Below are 21,464 nucleotides of genomic sequence, written 5' to 3' on the forward strand. Positions count from 1 at the left end.
TACGTTGATTATGAAATATGATTATGATATATGTAAGAAGACATGGGGGTCCAAAATGATTTCGACCACTTTAAGTTTCGTTCAGTTTTATTTTGTATAAATTGTATCTTAATTTTAATCAATTTTTTTGTCAACCAATTTCGAGGATTTAATCAATAATAAGCAAAATATAGCAGACAATGGCATGGAGGTGCCAGCGCTGCATGAACAACGGCTTAAATGAACAACTAGGGAAGAACCAGCATTACACAAAGGGCATGAGCTTTAGAAATGAACGGAATCTTCAGAAAGGCGCTCTCACTAAAAATAGGAAATATTACTACTCTACGCATTCTCTATACTGCAAAAGTCCATAAAGTGCGTATCATATGCACGCGAAAAACGGCGTAGCCTACCATATGCACGCCAAAACTCATTTTGGCGTATAGCCTACATTCCACGAGATTGCACACTCGTAGGCTATTATTTATACGCATTTTCGTGAGATCATTGCCTTGCACGTCTAATTAATGGGCAAAGTTTTCAGACTATTTTTTCGTTTTCTGCTGTGGATGTTATTGAATTTGTAGAAGTTTAGCTCTTGCTTTCTCTCTTTTAAATGCCTATCCCCGAGTGACTACAATGACTGGCTGTTTTAAGATATATAACTAATATCGAAACAAAACCCAGGCAGTATGTACGAGATGTTTAGGCCTCCATAATGTTTCTTATTCATATTCCACCACAAACAGTGGGCCAGAGATGCGCGGTTGGCAGTTACAGCCGCGGACTCCGCGGATCGGGCGGATGACGTGACGAAAAATAAGATTATAAGATTTTAAATTCGGGCGGGTTTCAACCATTCAACCATTCAAATTAATAAAAAAAAAAAAAAAGATATATGCTTACATTGTTAAATATTGTTGCAGCGCCTGGTAGGCCAAGCAGACCTGCAAGCTAGGAGCCCAGCCCAGCTGTCAGTATGGAGGCAGCCCCATGTCTTCTTACATATAGCCTATCATAATCATATTTCATAATCAACGTAGGCTAAATGAAATGAAAAAAAAAATAACATTATAATATTTAAACATATGAAACTAAACAAGTAAAGTAGGCTACAGAGAAATGTCATGTTGGAGGGATTGAGCGCACGTCGTTTTACCAGTGAGCGGTTTATGAGCTCCTTCAGTCACATGCTCCAGTAGGCTAAGGCAGGTTTTTTTGCATTCATTTTTATTTCCTGTCGCTGTGCAGGCTCTTTTATTGTATATGACAGTGTAAACAGTTCAATAACTATTTTAGTTAAAGGTTTAATGTAGGCCAGTCCATTGCATTACGATTGCTCGCGTCAGCAGCGCCTTGCATCGCCCAACAAGGCTTTACAATCAGCGGATGGCTGGCGGGTGCGGCTTTGAACTTTGGTCAAAAAACGTTGGTGCGGACGGTGCGTAATGCGGTTGGATTAAATAAAAGCCCATCCGTGCATCTCCTATAGTGAACGCGTTTCGCGTCAGTAGGCTAAGCACCCAGTCGTGATCATGTTCATTTTACTGCTTTAATTGTGAGGAAACCCCCCTAAAAAGTCTATCATACAAAAGAATAGAGTCCTAAGATTATATTCATAACAATACAATAATGTATTTCCTTGCAGATATAGTGATAGAGGTTACACTCGTAGCTCAACAGCGGCTGCTGAACTGCGGCATGAGTCGCATTGGAGTGACGTAAACTTCCCTCTTCAATTGATTGGCTTGAGGATGAGCTGTCAATCTAGAACTAGTGGACCAATGGTGATGCTAAGACCCGCCCCTAATTTACATGAAACTTGAACTGCAACATTTGAAACCGCAAGCACAGAATGGGGAAACAAGAGTAAAGGAGAAAAGAGCAAGGACATGCAAAAAATGAAAATAAGAGCAGAAAACATGATTTTGTGAGCGATTCAGATAATTTTGAATTCATGATTCAGTTTTGAGCAATATAATTTTACACTTGTTTAAATATTTGATTTACGCTTATTATTTTTATTTCCGTGACTGCGTTGTTTGTGATTCTGGTTAAATTTTCATTGATTTTTCCGTTTTCTGCGTTATATTTTCACATTTGTTTTTAAAATTTTGATTCATGCTTATTATTTTTTTATGCATGACTGCAGTAAATTTGGCGGGATTCTGATCCCATAAGTGCAGTCTTGTTTTTTTATACTCCTGTTTACTCCATATTTATTTATTTATTTTTCATATCGTTAAACTTCCTGTTTCTTGTTGCCTCTCTTGTATTGTAAATGTGGGCCCTGTCCCAAATGGCATAAACCATGCCCTAAATCCTCGCGGTCTTCCTACAAGTCCGCCTTTTTGTGACGTAACGCTGCTTTGAATATTATCGAAAGCCAAATGGGTTAGAATTTGCATGCTTTTCACCGCCTTATTAATATTAAAATGGCGTTTTCATAACACCGCCAAGCGTTAAATAAGTATGGAATGCCAAAAGGGTCAAAATGTGCCAGTAACCAAACGCCTGGTTTATATAAAACGCCGTTATTTGCGGCGTTTTAGACTAAAAGACGGCGCAAAATACGGCGTTCTGTAAAGCCAAATGGGTCAGAATTTGCATGCTTTTCACCGTCGTATTAATATTAAAATACCGTTTTCATAACGCCGCCAAGCGTTAAATTTATGAGCTCATCTACATGGGCACACCTCTACTGGGTTTGAGGACTCTACGGCAAGTCAGAGCATCCAGTTTGCAAGAGCACGAAGATGGCAATGGTTTGCAACGTTAACACAGAAATATTGTATATGTGAAGTGTAAATGCACATACACTCACCTAAAGGATTATTAGGAACACCATACTAAAACTGTGTTTGACCGCCTTCAGAACTGCCTTAATTCTATGTGGCATTGATTCAACAAGGTGCTGAAAGCATTCTTTAGAAATGTTGGCCCATATTGATAGGATAGCATCTTGCAGTTGATGGAGATTTGTGGGATGCACATCCAGGGCACGAAGCTCCCGTTCCACCACATCCCAAAGATGCTCTATTGGGTTGAGCTCTGGTGACTGCCATTTTAGTACAGTGAACTCATTGTCATGACTCATGTTCAAGAAACCAATTTGAAATGATTCGAGCTTTGTGACATGGTGCATTATCCTGCTGGAAGTAGCCATCAGAGGATGGGTACATGGTGGTCATAAAGGGATGGACATGGTCAGAAACAATGCTCAGGTAGGCCGTGGCATTTAAACGATGCCCAATTGGCACTAAGGGGCCTAAAGTGTGCCAAGAAAACATCCCCCACACCATTACACCACCACCACCAGCCTGCACAGTGGTAACAAGGCATGATGGATCCATGTTCTCATTCTGTTTATGCCAAATTCTGACTCTACCATCTGAATGTCTCAACAGAAATCGAGACTCATCAGACCAGGCAACATTTTTCCAGTCTTCAACTGTCCAATTTTGGTGAGCTCGTGCAAATTGTAGCCTCTTTTTCCTATTTGTAGTGGAGATGAGTGGTACCCGGTGAGGTCTTCTGCTGTTGTAGCCCATCCGCCTCAAGGTTGTGCGTGTTGTGGCTTCACAAATGCTTTGCTGCATACCTCGGTTGTAACGAGTGGTTATTTCAGTCAAAGTTGCTCTTCTATAAGGTTGAATCAGTCGGTGCCCATTCTCCTCTGACCTCTAGCATCAACAAGGCATTTTCTCCCACAGGACTGCCGCATACTGGATGTTTTTCCCTTTTCACACCATTCTTTGTAAACCCTAGAAATGGTTGTGCATGAAAATCCCAGTAATTGAGCAGATTGTGAAATACTCAGACTGGCCCGTCTGGCACCAACAACCATACCACGCTCAAAATTGCTTAAATCACTTTTGTTTCCCATTCTGACATTCAGTTTGGAGTTCAGGAGATTGTCTTGACCAGAACCACACCCCTAAATGCATTGAAGCAACTGCCATGTGATTGGTTGATTAGATAATTGCATTAATGAGAAATTGAACAGGTGTTCCTAATAATCCTTTAGGTGAGTGTACATATCAACACCAAACTACACGTTTTCCTGTTTTCTCATATTATAGGCTACTGGATAGTGTGTAAAATTATAATTAAAGTAACACAAGTGAATGCACATTTACTTGTATCTGTACAAAGCAACTTCAAAATCTTTCCACATAGCCTACACCAATTTGGGAATCACTATTCTCCAAGTAGCCTATTTATAGGTTATAATAGATTAAATTTATAGTTCATCCAAAAATAAAAATTCTGCCATCATTTACTCACCCATTCAAATCCAGTAGGCTGTGACTGAAGATTGGGAACCAGTAGAACCAATATTAAGTGTCATTGACTTCAAAAGAGTACATCATGTTTTTTTCTTTATTGTATTTAGTTAACAGTCAACAGTTTAGAGAATCTAAGATAAAAACTACTACTAATAAATATTACATAAATATTTGTATCTCTCTCGCACGCACACACACAGACACACACGCTCTCTGCCAGCGCAATCGCTCCGCTCATGAACCGCTCACCGGTAAAACGACGTTCTCTCAAATCCCGCTCTGACATGAAATTTCTCTGTATTGCACTATATAGCCATTTAAAAAAAGGAATTAGTTTCATATTTAAGTTGAAATATTATAATGTTATTTTTTAATGCCATGTTGATCGAGTGAACAGCATGAGATAGGACACATCACGTGCAATATGGGTCAGAAATGATTTTGACCCCTTCAAGTTTTGTTTTGAAGAAAGCCTTTCTTCAAAGTGAATTTCGTTTTGTATTTTTGTATCTTAAATTGAATCAATGTTTTTTTTTTACCCTGGATTTAATAAATAAGAATCAAGCAAACAATATATAATCGTGCATGGAGGCGATGGTTTAGAATACTCTTCAGTATATATTTAAGTAATTAAATTATTATACATGTGTGCTTAGTTGACTAATGGCTTAAATTAAATGAATTAAAATGGCTTAAACTACTAGTCGAGTAGAAAAAAAAAAGTTATTCTTATGAAGGGGCAGGTCAGATACCTGTGTCTCTTCTTTTATAAATCTATCCTTCTCAATGTTTCTTTTTATTATATCCATAACCTGAATAATCAAGGATAATCAAATTAAATATCTCTTTCTCTGCTTTCATATGTTTAGTTTAAAGATGATTGTAATTCTGTGTGATTTTATGCTTTTATATATTTAGTTTAAGGATGATTTGGATTTTGTAGTTTTAAATCTAGTCTCCTCAGCTGCCTGTTCTGACCTCCAGCCAGGATATGTGTTTCTCGCTCTCGAATGAGAGCGATTGCTGTATCTTTGTTTAGGTATTGGATGTTCTCTTGATAAAAGGTCAGAATCCACTGACACTGACAAGAGTGTGATGCCCTAGTGCTTGTATGTGTGTGCGTTTCACATGTTCTGTGCAGGTTTGTTGGAGCTATCTGATCTGGGCCTGACCCCTTTCCGACAAGCAGGCGCCCTTTACAGCGTCCGAGGCCAATCTTACCCATCTGGGAGGGGTTTTGCGACAAGCATCCTGACTAAACGACGCCATTCCTGCATATCTATACATGTGTGACTAATGTTTAGGCTTTTAGGTCTCTGTAGCCAATCAAGGCTTAGGCCATCTGTTATTGTTGATGTAATCAATGTCCTTGTAAACAGTATAACTGGTGGGCAAAATTCTCTGGAAGTTAGAGTCTGGCCTGCGATTCCACGAGAGACTCTGACGCTGGTTTCTGCTGATGAAACTGCAAACTATTCTTCAGTAAATTTTTCTTTAATTAATCTAACTCCTGACTCTTGGTCTTCAGTTTTCACTACTGGTCCTGGGTCCTAAACTGTTACCCCAACACTTACTTAATACTTTCACATATTTTCGAACCAGCATGTCACAAAAGGCCATTTTGGCGCTCTGCTCAAATGCTCTGGATCACACACTGGCACTGCCAGAGCTACCAGTGACTTGCAGCACTCAAATCCAGTCTGAAGCAGACAGTAACTTTACATGATGATGAATGTAATATGCATCACAAAAGCAGAATGAAGCTATTATGACATTGGAGATGATGACATGCGTATAATTCTTTCCTATCCCAATTTTAAAAATAATATTCTTGAAGTAGCCTAACTAGTGATTCCCAAATTGGTGTAGGCTATGTGGAAACATTTTGAAGTTGCTTTGTTATATACAGATACAAGTAAATGTGCATTCACTTGTGTCACTTTAATTATAATTTTACACACTATCCAGTAGCCTATAATATGAGAAAACAGGAAAACGTGTAGTTTGGTGTTGATATGTATGTGCATTTACACTTCACATGTACAGTATATCATATACAGTGTGTTAACGTTGCAAACCTTCGTGCTCTTGCAAACTGGATGCTCTGACTTGCCGTAGAGTCCTCAACCCCGTAGAGGTGTTGTTGCCCATGTAGATGAGCTCATAAATCTGCATTTTGAGTGGCGTGTGGCGTCAACAGCGGTTCTCGGATCATCAGTACAGAGAACCGTTTCTCTCGGACATGTTCGCTACTGAGAACCGATGAGCTGAGAGACTGAGCAAAGTGAGAGAAACAGTTCAGACGGTGCTGTCAGCTGAACCGAACTGTTTCTCTCGGACAGCTGATGCTGCTGATAATATGAGCATGGGTGAACCGAGGACTTGTGTAAATGTATGTTATGTCAATCTAAATTTATTTAATCCCTGTAAACATCCACGTTTGCACCACAGTGGCTGTATTGAGTGCTTTTGCAAAACGTAAGTGTAAGAATCCAAGATGATGATGACGATACTTATTATTATTTTTATACTAAGTTATGATTACAAATTACTTTATATGAATGTGTTTTAATGTATTTTCATCCGCCGGGATGATAGAAATGACGTCATTACGTGATGACGTAAAATAACCGGTGAACCGTTTTTTTTAACCGGATCATTGAAACGAACTGTCCGAAAGAACCGGTTCGCAGAAAAGAACCGAACTAATATGGGAGTGTCGTAACCATAGATATCCATAATAAAGCCTTTATTATGGATATCTATGGTCGTAACTCTGGTTGGCGGTAATGCACCTTTTAAGTGAGTAGCATCTGCCTGCACAACCGGAGGCTGCATTTTCAGGAATGCAGTCCTAGGACCGCATTTCTAGGACCCTAGGTTTTGACAACGCCACCTAGCGAATTAGATGACCAGCAAAGATGGATGACGATCGGAGTGTGAGTATCACATGTGAATCAGTTTTTATTTTACAATTAGAAACAATCGTGATGCATTTCATTGGAAAGTTAACGTAGCTGAAGTGATCGTGATTTGCTAATAGTCTTTGCTAATATGCATAGCTATCATACGTATATTAGATAGTGCTGTAAATGAATTTAGCACATTCGTTTAACTAAACTTGCATGAACGCTTGTGTTGACTGAGTGACAGCACAATTGTGTCTTAAGACAACTGTATTACGTTCGTTGTGAAAGCTAATTATTCATTGTTTTTTTCTTCATTTTAAGTAAGTTAAAATAATCGTAATGTTTTAGCTGTCACGTGCTCAGTCAGCCTCACAATACATGACATGTTATGAGTACGTCTCTTCATTTTTGCATGGTTTTATAATGTTGATTGAGACATATGACGTTTTTATAGTCAAGCATAACAGAGGCCATCATAATAATTTACTGTTAAAATACCACGTGTTAGATTGTGTCATGTATAGTTTACTGTACTCTATATGAAGTGCTTTCAGGGATACAGCTCAGGGCAGGCAGAAGTATGACAAAAGATGAATTAATTAGTCAAGTCCTAGACTTAGCCCTAATTTATGTCTATTTATTTATATAAAATGAATTTGTTGAAAAGAGGGGAGAGCATCCAGTTGGTAGGTAGTGCTGCTGCATACATCACAATGTGTGCTTTAAATATTTAAAGGACAGGAAAAGTCATATTATTGAAATAACATGTTATTTCTATTCAGATTTCTTGCATCTTTCTCTATTATTTTTTTTTCTCGGTTCAGATGCGCTTTATTGACATCAAGAACCTGTTCACCCAAATCTTTGAACAGTATGCAATAACAGTAATATGAACATTATTTGGTATGAAGATTGATATAATTTTGTATTGTATATACTGTGTGTGCTCTGTGGTGACTAAGATTTGAAAAATTAAATTTTGAAGTTAAAAATTAGAGAGTTGAACAAGTTCAACTCAATGTTCCTTATTTCATTCACTTCTCTATCTTTCGCTCTCTTAGGAGTCAGTGAAGACGTTGTCCATGAAGTTCTTCCTATGTGGTTCACGTCATGAACACATTTGTTTTTGTGTGTTCAAATTCAACTGTTGCAATATATTATTTTATAAAATATACACAATCTTAAATCTACCCCCAGAGTCATCCTTGTGTATTCCCCCTGTACTTGAAAATGTGATCGACTGAAAAGGCTATACCATTCCTTGTTTATTTTACTTGATGAGTTATTAAATTATGCAACTTGGACCCAATAATTACTCAACATTCCTAGAAACCAGATTTAATTGCAATAAAGAAAGCAGTATTTGGGTGAAATAAACCTTTGAAAACCTCTAAAAAAAAGGGTTAAAATACTGCCTTGGTGGCACTTGTTTCGGATCTCCAAAACTAGGGTCCTGGAAATGCGTTCCTGGGATTGCGGTTCTCCGATTCGGTAGGTGGCGCTGTCACAAAAAAAATAGGGTCCTAGAAATGCGGTCCTGAAAGTGCAGCCTCCGGTATTGCAGACGGATAATGTTGTTTAAGTTGGTTTGCCAGCCGCCAATAAAATCAAAAGAAGAAGAAGAAGAAGAAGAAGAAGAAGAAGAAGAAGCAGCTTCTCTGCGACATGCTCTGCGACCGTTCACTTTTCCGTTCTGTCGCGTGATCATCATTGGTAAGAGTTTTTGAATTGTTGAGCTGTGTGTGTCAGATGATAATATGAATAACAACAACAATAATCGAGCCTTAAAATCCCATGAAGAAAAATGAGGAACAGTGTTTATTTACATAACCCGATGCTTAATTATTGGCTGTGGTTTAAATCTTAGTGAGCTGCCTACAGTAGCCCATACCAACACGATGTCAAGGTAGTAAGCGTACTATATCACTTAAGGAAAATCATGGGCTTATTTTTTAAACCAGTTTGTAACCCTTTAATAAAAACTGATTATAGAAACATTAAAATAAATGAAACCGTTCTTTAACACACAATGGTCTCTGTTGTGGTTCAGTAAAACAACTGAAGTAAAAACAACACAAGAAACAACCTTTGATATTTGAAACAAATGTATTAGTAAATGTTGAGATGACCATAAACATATTAATACGATGTAAAAGTATTGCTCCTTATTGATTAATGTTAATATATTAAGTTTTACCGAGAAATCTAATGCCTTTTGGCCTTTCAGAAATTGTAATTATCCCTATAATGACCTGCATAAAATTACATGAAAACACATACCGCAAATGGCATCTTGCTCCAAACTAATTATGAAAAAGACTATATTGCTGAAAACACAACAAAAAAATATATATAAGCTAGTTGTTACAGTAACCTCTGTGCTGACTAAATCCGTGTATCATTCGTTCAGTCGATTTTTTTATTTAATATTGAAAGTTGAAAAATGAGAAAACAGCTTGTTTTCCGTTTTTTCGTTTTTTTCAGAAAAACGAAAAACGAGATTTCGACTTGATTTTTCGTTTTTCGTTCAGAGGTAGAAAAATTAATAAACAGTTTGAATATTCGATTTATATATATATATATGAATAATGCGCTGGAATCAGAAAAACCGGAGAACAGAGATATTAAAATACATAAGGCTACTCTTCTTTTTTTATGATTTATGTTTTATTAAAATTCATCCCAAAAGATTTTCATTAAAGCATGTAATAACTTGCCATTTCGGTTTGTTTCTCAAACCAGTACTATACCTTCAGAGCGTTTGGAATATATAGCACGAGTTGCATAGGATATGGATTATGTTCTTCTTATGATAGGCTATATTTGCATCCGCTTTAAAAAATAAATAGGCCTAAATAAAAAGAGCAAATGCGAACAGGACATTACAGTGATTAAGCCCAAAGTTAATGTGGGTGGGGATAATTAACACAGTGTATAGCCTAACGCATCGTATGCACTTTGTAAAGCATATTTTATAATTGACCGTATTTGCCAGAAAAGTCGCACCGAGTGTAATTCACACGCCGGGTCATGTTGAGAGAGAAACATAGGATAGCATAGGCTACATTCAGGAAAATACCGGTAAATAAAATACAACATTAACATTATAAACACTATTAACACGTAGGCTACGCTATGTGTGTGTAGCCTATTTTACTTCCCATCACTGTATGACAAATCTTTAAATTAATGGTATTCAGAAAACAACAAGAATGAAAAATATAAGTAGCCATATAATAAAAATATACATAGAAGCCTAGCTTATATAAAATAGTCTATATATTATGCCATTTATTACAAACAACATTTAGTTTAAACACCAAGCCTAAATTAGTTTATTTGAATTGAAACATATCGACGGTGGGCTCGTCACTCGTGCATCTTTCATTCGGTTTCCATATTTGCAATGTAACATTTGGATGCTATTATACTATTTATGTAATGAAGGCTTCGTATTTCAGTCCAGTCCAGTCCCATAGGCTAAATCGGCATCTTCACATGCAGAGATATGAGTTTGGAATAACAGCAAGTAGGCTACTGACTTGCACAGCCTGTACAACAGACAAATTAAAATAAACCAAACTTTTTAAATGTTATGTGATCTAGCGAGTTGCCGGTGCTATCACAATTTATTCCTCATTTGAAACAGTAAAATATTAATTTTATTTGTGTACATTTAAAATTACTACAAAATGTAGTAACGTGTAAAATGTAAAACGCACAACATGAACTAAAATAGGCTACAGCGAATACTGGATGCGCCTACTTTAAAAAGTCAACATTTCGAAATTTGACGTTAAATGCATTATATAAGTCACTTTGGAATGAATCACGGCCTGTTGCATGATAAAAAAAACCGATGACGGAATAGTTTGATCTTCGGCTGACCAATCAGCAGAAAGGGGCGTATAATTCCCGCCCATGTGTAGAAATCGAATATTCAAACTGTTTATTAATTTTTCTACCTCTGAACGAAAAACGAAAAATCAAGTCGAAATCTCGTTTTTCGTTTTTCTGAAAAAAAAAAGAAAAGAAAAACAAGCTGTTTTCTCATTTTTCAACTTTCAATATTAAATCAAAAATCGACTGAACGAATGATACACGGATTTGACTAGCCCTGGTCTCCACTTCATGATTGAGCCTTTAGGTCTCACCTTTAACTGTGATGATCATACATGGATGTTCACAGTGATCAGGTTAATAATAATACTATTTGTGGATGTAATTTACAGTCATGTTGCTCTCGCAGAAGCTCTTCAGTGTTGGCAGTCTCATCAGACAGCTCTGCACCAGAACACAGCTGCCCGTCCTCACACTCTTCACGAAGGTACAGATGCGGTCCTTCTCAGAGATCTGTCACACTCTCACGGTTAGGGATGGACATGAGTGCTCACTAGTGAGAGAATGTGTTTGTCCTCTCAAATGGCCAACTGGCGCATAAAAATAACTTTGTTAATAATAACTTGAAAAGGAGAATTAAAATCAGTTTAGCCCCCACCCTGTAGAGATTTTTTTCAATCTCTTCATTTAATTACTGAGAATAAGGATTCACTTTTTAGGATTCTATTTTATGTTTGATGCTAATTGATTGAATGCAGATCCATGTGTGAGATGACAAATAATAAATATATTTTAATTGAATTAACATTTAAACATTAATAGTGCTTTATAATTATTACATAATATTGTATATTATATAACTGTAACTATATAACAAATTTGGTTATATTAATAACACACATCTGAAAACCTCTTAAACAAACTAACCCTAGAACATGAGCTGTTCAGCGAGTGAGTTGCTATGGCTACTTGCATACCCTGAAAGTTACCTCCGTTTTTGGAACCGAAAGTTGAGGTTATCCACTTACTTACTCTTAAACATACCCAGGTATGTTACATAACCTGCTTTCTGGAATACCCCCCAGATTTTCTAGAAACTTCAAGGCAAGTGTGTTGAAGCTACACTCCCTCAAGGAGCAGCTGCCAATGGAGGAGCAGGATTGGACACCGTTTCTCAACTCCGGTCCTCGGGACCCTCCTACCAGAATGTTGCCATGTCTTTAAAGATACACAAACAAAAGTTTTTAAACTTGAGTCAGGGTGGCGCCATATTTCATTTTTGACAAGAATGAAATCAAGGCTGTGAGGGACAGAATTAATGTGCTTTCATCGGATTGTACTGCTGTTTAAAGGGTAACTAAACCCCTGCTCAGAGCTTAACTCCACCCACTGGCAAATTTTGAAAAATGCTGGAAAAGTGGGCAGAGCCCAGCGGAGACAGAGGGGACAACCAAGGGCGGGGCTGAGCGGAGGGCGTGCACCTGAGACCCGCAGTGACGGATTGATTGATAGCTGTCAGACTCGCGAGTCGCAGAGATGGAGAATGACTGGAGTGACGCCAGCTTTGCAACAGAGCGGTCATTTCTCCTACCTTCACCTGAATTGGAGGAGGGTGAATTGTCTGTAGACACAGACCCAGAGCCTTATCAATGCGAGCTGCTGGCTCAAACTGCGTTAACTCCCGATGCCGACGATGCTAGTGAAGCAGCAGCGCAAGAGAACTGACCTAATCTATGAACAGTCAAATCATTATACTGAATGCCACTAAAAATAGATCAGATATCTGATATACATACGATTTTCATTCAAATTAACTGAATCAATAAGCAGCGCAGGACCAATAAGTTCAGACCTAAAAGCCAGATTTCCTCAAATAAGTTAGACTATATACGCCAGCACGTTACGGTATAGTTGCCCGTTACCGCGGCAACCACTTGCGTGTCAGGGTTTGAAAGCGCGTCTCATGTATGAAACTTATCTGTACACATGACGGGCGGCAATAATATCGCAAGAAAAGCCTGACGTGTACTGACAACTGCATTATTTAACCGTATTTTCTTCATTACAATGTTAAAGCAAGTGTCAAGTCAGTTTCATTCATAATGTTTCTACCTCATGTAACATGAGAGTTCATACTGGAATGAAGCCGCTCTCATCATGTGATTGGGGGAAACATTTCTGAGGGCGTGGTGAGCTCGTGCCAGGGGCGCGGATAGTGAGCCGTTGGAAGTACCATCCTATGTCACGATGTACCACAACGTCGAATAGGAAAATTCAACTGCAGTAGCCACCGTTCAACCTTAAGAGGGCAGCACTTTGGCGGTTTTACACCATATTTTATAGAATTAAAACACTTTATACTCAAATGTCAAAACATTTACTCGAATCAATGAACAGCATTAATAAAGCCCCAGTATTACAGATCATTAACTAAAAAAAGTTGGGTTAGGGTTTAGTTACCCTTTAACAACATGCCAATTGTTCAATTGTCTTTCCGAAAAAAGAAAAACGCTAACAAACTTTGAGCTGAAAATGACGCGATCTAGGACCTTTATACAGTGTGTGTCATTAGGTATGTTTCCAGCCACCTATTTTATGCGCATTTTGGGATATCACATAAAAAAACTGCTGGATGGAAACGGCAAGATGCTAATGAAATCTAAAAATGAGCATAAAAAAACTTGAGTTGTTCCGATTCCGATACTAGTATCGGAAATATCACCGATACCACAAAAAATTCTGGCATCGGTATCAGCGAGTACTTGAACCCATGTACCGATCCGATACCATTTTCTTAAACAAGACCTAGTTATGACCGCGAGCTTTGCCTAACCACTGCGCGGTTCTTCTTCGGTGCTCTGAATGCATTGCAAACACAGGAAGTTGTGCTGTTTTGCCACAAGGAACCACTGTTTAGAGCAGCAAAGAAGAAATGAAAACACGTTAGCAGTAGGCTATGTCCGCTGTTTACTAGCTGTTTAGCAGTATTTTGTCTCTGTGTGGATGGCGGGCGAGCGCCCACGCTCGTTCGCTGTCTTTGTAATCTCTGCCGTGTGTCACTATCAAGCGGCAAACTCCCCCAGTTTCTCTACGTCCAAATTCACTGTCTATGGTCACTATATGAGGACACGAACGCATAAACTGTCACTTCATGAGAATTTACCGTTTCATTTGGGAAAACTGTCATATAAGGAACACAGACACTGAAATATCTTCACGGCAACCCGTCAAAATAAAAGTTCGGTTTAAAACATTTTAAATTGACAGAATATATTTGGCTACTGCTGTACAGTAGATTTAGCTACGTCTCTGTATATACAGATACACACCCAGGTATCAGATCAGTACTCCGTATCGGCTGATACCCTGAGCCCAGGTATCGGGAAGGGAAAAGGGGTATCAGAACATCTCAATAAAAAACGTATGCGCTCGTTTGAGTCGGATACATTTTTATCCGATAAGAAAACATGCAAATAAACTACGATGGAAACACATTTACCGAATAAATTCCTCAATGTGCACCAAAAAAATAACTGGACTAACCAGCGATCTCGAGCATCTAAAATGCTGTTTTAGTAGTTCTTGTTCTGAAATGCCTGAGCGAAGTCTGCTGTCAAAGTGGTTCGGTATTAGGGGTGTAACAGTTCACGTACTCGTACTGAACCGTTTCGGTACAGGGCTTTTCGGTTCGGTGCACTCGTGTACGGCTTCCGAATGCAATCTTTAACAGTTAACAGTGGCTTGTTTTAAGCGCGGAACACACTTCAATCCAAGTTCCCACACAAACATATTAAGTATTCAGTCCATTTTATCATGAAATTCAGACGATAAATGCCGTTTTGACGCTCTTTAATGTGGTGTGACTGATTACAGTTGAAGCAGTCGCGCATCGCGCGTGTGTGAACACAATCATCTGTGAACCCATGAAACCCATACTGAATATTTGTTCACAAGACTTGAAAACTGGATCACGTAGGCTAGAATTTTTGCTTCAAGACGATGTTAAAATCATTCTGGCCACTCATTCACAATAAACAATATACAGCATACGACTCCTTATGCTTTTGATTCACTCATGCAGTGTTTTGATATCATACGTGGATCGGTCTGTGCAGCATTGATGCATCTCGGACAAGCCTGGTGTGTTTGTATTTCCCGCTGCCTCACTAGCGTTGCTGAGAAAGATGAGACGTATACAGTGACATAAGACCTGTCTCTGTTGTGGCTGCCCAGCCCATTCAGGGGGTCTGTTGTGAGGAAAAGTGCAAAAGCAGTGTCAACACACCGCACACACGGTGTTCCCCTCACCCTGTTAATAAAGGCTTCGGCCCCAGTGTTTTCCAAAACACAAAAAAACACATTAAATCAAACTAATCAAATGAATTCGTTACAGAGAGATACCCTCTCTCTGCAGGGAACGCTCTTTTCTCTGCAAAGAGTGGACACCTCTCTGAACCCATGCATGCCCTCCCTAGTTTCCCCACTAGAGGGCGTCATTACATCACAAATAAGCCAGCTGGGCATGCACGAAGCCAGCACAGCTCGGGTAGGCACGCTAGCGAGCTGCGTGCCAGCTTGGTGAACTGCAGCGCCACCCGAATGGGTAATGCGCACAATATTGCAGGGTTGTCTGCAGTTTGCTATGAAACCCCCACGTTTCAGTAGCGTTCACTTTTCTCACACAGAGGAAGGCACGGCCCACATTCTGAAGGAGGAAATCTCTCTTCTGAGCAATGGTGCAATTCAGGTGGTACCCCCCAATCTGATAAACCAGGGTTTTTATTCTCGTTATTTCCTGGTTCCAAAGAAGGGCGGTTCCCTCCGTCCTATTCTGGACCTCAGGGTGTTGAACAAACATTTTAAGGAAATACAATTTCAGAATGTTAACTCATGGTTCGCTCGCCCGTGCCATAAAACGGAACGAGTGGTTAACATCGGTCGATCTGAAAGATGCTTTTTTCCACAGAAGCATATTTCAACCACACAGGAAGTTTCTTCGTTTTCGCCTATCAAGGCATTTGTTAGGAAATTTACGGCTCTTTTGCCTGTGCGCGGATCCTGACATACATAGACGATTGGCTCATCATAGCCGACTCGAGGGAAAAGGTGTTGCTGGACACTTGCCGTGTCGCCTTGCGCACATCACATCTCTGGGCTTCAGGTTGAATGTGAACAAAAGCAATTTTACACCAGCCAGAATGTGATCTTTCTGGGCATGGAGTTGAACTCAGTCTCCATGCGAGCACTCAGAAGCGCGTTCTCTCTCTCTGATGAACTGTCTGTCGCAGTTCAGACAGGGGGCAAGGGTGCAATATCGCACATGTCTCAGGCTACAGGGTCTTATGGCTTCATCTATCCAGGTTTTGCCACTAGGACTCCTGAGAATGAGGGCGTTCATGAAATGGGTTCTGTCACTACTTTTCAGCTCGTTACACGATCTTTGCCGCTCTGGAACAGTGCACCTGCGCCACAGCTCTGCGCCATGGACTTTTACGCACGGGGCGCCCCTCTGGGGGACAGTTATGTTGCGGAAAGTTGTGACGACAGATGCGTCCTTAAAGGTCCCGTTTTTCCTGTTTTTTTGAAGCTTCGATTGTGTTTACAGTGTGCTATATAACGTGTTCATTTTCGCGTGTAAAAAAACAGTATTTTTCACACAATTTACTTATCTGTATACCGCTGTTTTCACTGTCCTAAAAACGGCTTGATAGATTTCCTTGTTCTATGAAGTCCCTCCTTCAGAAATACGTAACGAGTTCTGATTGTGCCAGCGGTTCCCTTGTTGTGATTCGACACCAGCTTAGCGCACGTTGCCCGGAAAGGTCACGCCTCTTACCATAACGGGGAGATACATGTGCTCAAAGTACAGGGTCCCTGGCCAAAGAAAGGTGATTTGACTCCGGGATGAAAATAACAGCATCTCGGCGACATGGCGACAAACACACTACAAACGCAACAGAACGCATCACTTCCTCTTCTCCACGTGGGAGAGCAACAAGACCACGCCCCCTTTTTTGAGTATTCTTGTGGGTGGAGGTTAGTCGACAAACTGTTCTACTGACGTCATTAAAGCAGGATGTACAGGGATGTAGTCCAAACCGGCCGTTCACTGTAGGCTTTGAAAGGGAACTTCTGTTAAATAAAATATCTCGCTTGGCATTGAACTTTGAGCTTTATAATTTTACAGGTATTATTTATGCTCCAACAGCAACATTGCACACTAACTAATGTTTGAAAAATGGGATCACGAAGAACAGGACCTTTAACAGGCTGGGGTGCCACCCAAGAGGGCAGAACTGTGAACGTTTTGTGACAGAGCAAACTACGTTCAGATCATATGAATTATTTAGAGCTTCTGAGCATTTGGAAGGCTCTGAATAATCTTCTGCCTCGTCTGCAGGAACATCATGTGCTCGTACGCTGCGACAATACCACGGCAGTGGCTTATATCAACCGTCAAGGCGGCGTGCGCTCATCGAAGCTTCATGCCCTGGCTTACAAGCTTTTGGTATGGAGCAGGCGATTGTTCCTGTCGTTATGCGCAACTCATGTTCCAGGGGTTCTGAACAGAGGCGTCAGATCTTCTATCGAGGGGGAATCCGCTCCTCGGAGATTGGCGCCTCCATCCTCAGATAGTAGACATGATATGGATGAGATTCGGACAGAGATTCGGACTGTATGCCTCTCCTCCCCAGTGCCTGATAATTCCCACACTGGCCAGGGTGAGAGAGGGGTGCCTGTCTCTCATTCTGATAGCACCCAGGTGGCCCAAAGCACCATGGCTGGCGGAGATACTCCCTCTGTTACATGCCCAGCCGTGGCGCCTCCCCCTCCGCACAGATCTATTGTCTCAAGCAAACGGGGAGATTTATCACCCACACCCAGACAGTCAAGTCAAGTCAACTTTATTTATATAGCGCTTTTAACAATGCAGATTGTTTCAAAGCAGCTTCACAGTGTGAAACAGGAAAATAATGCAACAGAATTGTATTCAGCCGTATAGCCATTCCGGAGAAAATGGTGATGTCATCAGTTAATTTAATTTATCATACAGTGACACTGTGGGATTTTAGATCAGTAATTAGATCAGTAATTTAGTTTGTATGGTTAATTTAGTTGAATAATTAAATTTATTTGGATATTTAGTTGAAAAATGTAGTGTTCCAGGGGACAGGGTAGCTTTCTGGGCCTGGCCCGTGAGAGGACGAACCTGAGCACGTTAGTGCTTCCCGCGTGTGGTGGCTACTATACAGAATGCCAGGGCCGTTTCTACACAGTCCTTATATGGCTGTAAGTGGCAAGTGTTCGATGAGTGGTGTGATGGGCGGGGTTTCACTTCATATCAGTGCTCAGTTTCTGATATTTTATGTTTCCTCCAAGACCTTATGGATAAGGGCAGGTCTTTTTCCACTATTTAGGTCTATCTGGCAGCTACAGTATCTCTGCTTGTCATGTGGGTTTTGAGGGCTCAACGGTTGGGCAGCATCCTCTAATCCACAAATGCTTTATGAAGGATGCCCTTCGCTCATTGCCAGTCATTAGGAGAACGATCCCTGAATGGGACCTCTCCATGGTGCTGGAAGCTCTGCCTCAATTCCCTTTTGAGCCTCTGAATATTTCCCTAAAGTTGCTGTCCTTCAAGACAGCCTTGCTCTTGGCCTTGGCATCAGCCAAACGTGTCAGTGAGTTACATGCACTCTCGGTCCACCCCTCGTGCATAACCTTATCTCCAGAATTTATTCCTTAAACCTAATCCAGCCTTCATGCCAATATGTTTCCCTGCATTTACATCGGAGGTGTTCGAGCTGTCTGCTTTTCACCCTCCGCCCTTTTCCTCCACGGAGATTCAAAGGTCGAATGCCCTGTGTCCGGTCCGTGTGTTATAGACGTATTTGGCTAGGACCAGTGCATTCCGGAAGAGTGACCAACGCTTTGTTTCATGGGCTCCTCCCCACAAAGGGGATCTCCTGTCTAAGCAACGCCTTTCACATTGGCTTGTGGCTAATATATAGTTTTGGCTTACAAATCAAAGGGAGTGCAACCCCCAGGGGACATCAGAGCTCATTCCACGAGGGGCTTAGCCGCTTGGGCTCTGTTCAGAGAAGTATCACTGCAGGATATCTGCTCTGCTGCCAGTTGGGCTTCTCCCCATACGTTTGTGCGTTACTATAGGCTGGATGTCACCAGAACTTCGGTAGCACATTCGGTTTTGGGGTTGGGGTCTTTCTAACCCTGCCTTCTTTTGTGTGTGCCTCACACATTTCATGCCCTGCTTGTACACCCCAGTTACGTGTGTGCGTCGGTGTGGCGGGTTCATGATTATGAGACGTGTCAAGCACCGCCCCTTGGGGTGACCGTCTTTTTCTGGCTAAACAGGACCTCACTGTGAGTGTATTGGGCAATTGGGGAGCTGTCCATGTCTCTCCCATTTTATTTTTTTATTTAATAATTTATTTGATAGGGACAGATACCACCAACATAGATCATTTTGACTAAACAATCTGATGTCTGTATCACAGTGTATATAGCCAAAGGCTAATTTACAACACTTGTCCCTAGAAGGGCCTTTATCAATCAAAAACAATAAATACAAAAAAGTATCTAAAAACCGATTCATACATTAATAAAACTCAAACAATAATACTCTATAACTTCCAAACATACACAATACATTCACAATATTATAAGTGAGTAAAATTCTGATTTATCTTTAACCAAGTCTTAAGTCTGGAAGAAAACATTTTAAAGTCAGGAATAGTTTTAATATTAGGTGGCAATAAATTCCAGAGCTTAGAGCTTCTAACAGAAAAAGCTGTCTGACCAAAACTAGTCCTGCAGTATGGAATTTTACAATCATGGTATGTATTACTTCTCGTAACTCTACTGCTGTTCAGTTTCTCCACAAATTTACTTAACGGTTCAGGCGTTCAGGCCCCTGCGCAGTGCATAGGTAAGTCATTTATAAAGAGACTGAACAGCAAAGGTCCAAGTATAGAGCCTTGCGGAATACCGATTTTGATATTTGAAAATGCTGATATATCTTGATCTATTCTAACACCCTGTGTCAATGAAGACAGCACCCAGCACCATACCCTTATCTAGTGACTTTTTAACATTTTCAATTAAACAGCAGTTTGCCATTTCAGTTGAGTACCCTGGTCTGAATTCAAACTGCTGTGGGTGGAGGAGCTGTCTGGATTCTAGATAGTCAATCAGTTGAGCTGCTACAACTTTTTCGATAACTTTAGATATAACTGGTAAAATTGATATAGGACGAAAATTGCACATAGAATCTTGACTTCCGGTTTTGAATACTGGGATGATTACTGCTTTTTTCCAAGCACTAGGGAATGTACAGGTTCTTATAGATAAATTAACAAGATGTGTCAATGGTTTGACAAGAACATCTCTATATTTTTTAAAGGGGTCATAGAATGGTACATGCACTTTTACAAGTTGATTATACGGAAATGTGTGTTGGCAGTGCCTGTACACAACCATCCTATAATGATAAAAATACATCCAGTGTTTTTTTTTAAATCTCCTTATATATTTTCCCCTGTCTCATATCGAGCCGTCTGATCGTGTGACGTTACACGGTGTACGCCCCTCCCAACGCCCGTTTCACACATACTCCGTTTGCAGTGCGTATGCGGTGCGTATTTTTTTCCGTACCCATGTTAACGGATTACAGCTTTCACACTGCGCGCGGATGCTGTCCGTCAGTCCGTTCCAGGTGCGTTGCGTCTGCAGCAGTGCGGCGATCGTTTCCGTACCGAGTCTATTTTTTGCTGTGCTGCACTGCGTAATTAAAGTGACAGCACAATGTTCGCTTTAAAATAAACATGTACTGACGCGAAAATCTAGTAATTTTACCACAGATGTAGGCCTATGTCATTTAAAATATACTCTGTTTCAAAGTCAACACATGGCTTTTTTTTCTCGGGTAAAGCAAGGAAACGACACCTTACCTGGCATTTAGGTTAAAAAAATTGAAATAATGAAGAGCACGTACGTTCCTGGAGGTGGAAAAACAAAAAGGTCTTTATGACCTGCTTTTAAAAGGGTTTAAAAACGAAAGAGAAGACGAGAGTCGGCTGTTTCTATTGTAAGTTTCTAATTTAAAATGTTTATAGGCTATAAGTTATATTTCAATGTTTTGCCACTTGTGTGAGCTAAAGTAGGCTATAGGCTATATAAAGTTATATAGGCTATATAAATATAAAGTAATGAATTGAATAAAACGTTGTTTAAATGTACTACGTTAAAACGTGACATCTATGAAAGTGTAAACAAAGAGAATTGCAATTCTGACAAGCCATGTTCAGTAACAACTTTTGGATTTGAAATGAAAATAATAATGAATAAATGCTGTGTTTGTGGTACAACCGCGGATCAGTTGCGCGCTGCAAACGCAGCATATATGAAAGCACAACAGCGCGTG

At 40.1% G+C, this 21,464-nt stretch overlaps 1 protein-coding gene across 1 annotated transcript in view; it reads left to right on the top strand.

Annotated features, from left to right (window-relative positions):
• Positions 1–8,749: 8,749 nt before the first annotated feature.
• The window catches only part of cUnh5orf63 (chromosome Un C5orf63 homolog), a 29,653-nt gene continuing 16,938 nt past the window's right edge, over positions 8,750–21,464 (top strand). The window contains exons 1-2 of the mRNA XM_079805374.1: positions 8,750–8,893; positions 11,413–11,507. Coding sequence (XP_079661500.1) covers positions 8,752–8,893; positions 11,413–11,507 — 237 coding nt within the window. The 5' untranslated portion in view covers positions 8,750–8,751. The remainder of the gene's footprint in view (positions 8,894–11,412; positions 11,508–21,464) is intronic.

Source organism: Gobio gobio (genome assembly GCF_949357685.1).
Source record: "Gobio gobio genome assembly, chromosome: 22".
NCBI classification, from domain to species: domain Eukaryota; kingdom Metazoa; phylum Chordata; class Actinopteri; order Cypriniformes; family Gobionidae; genus Gobio; species Gobio gobio.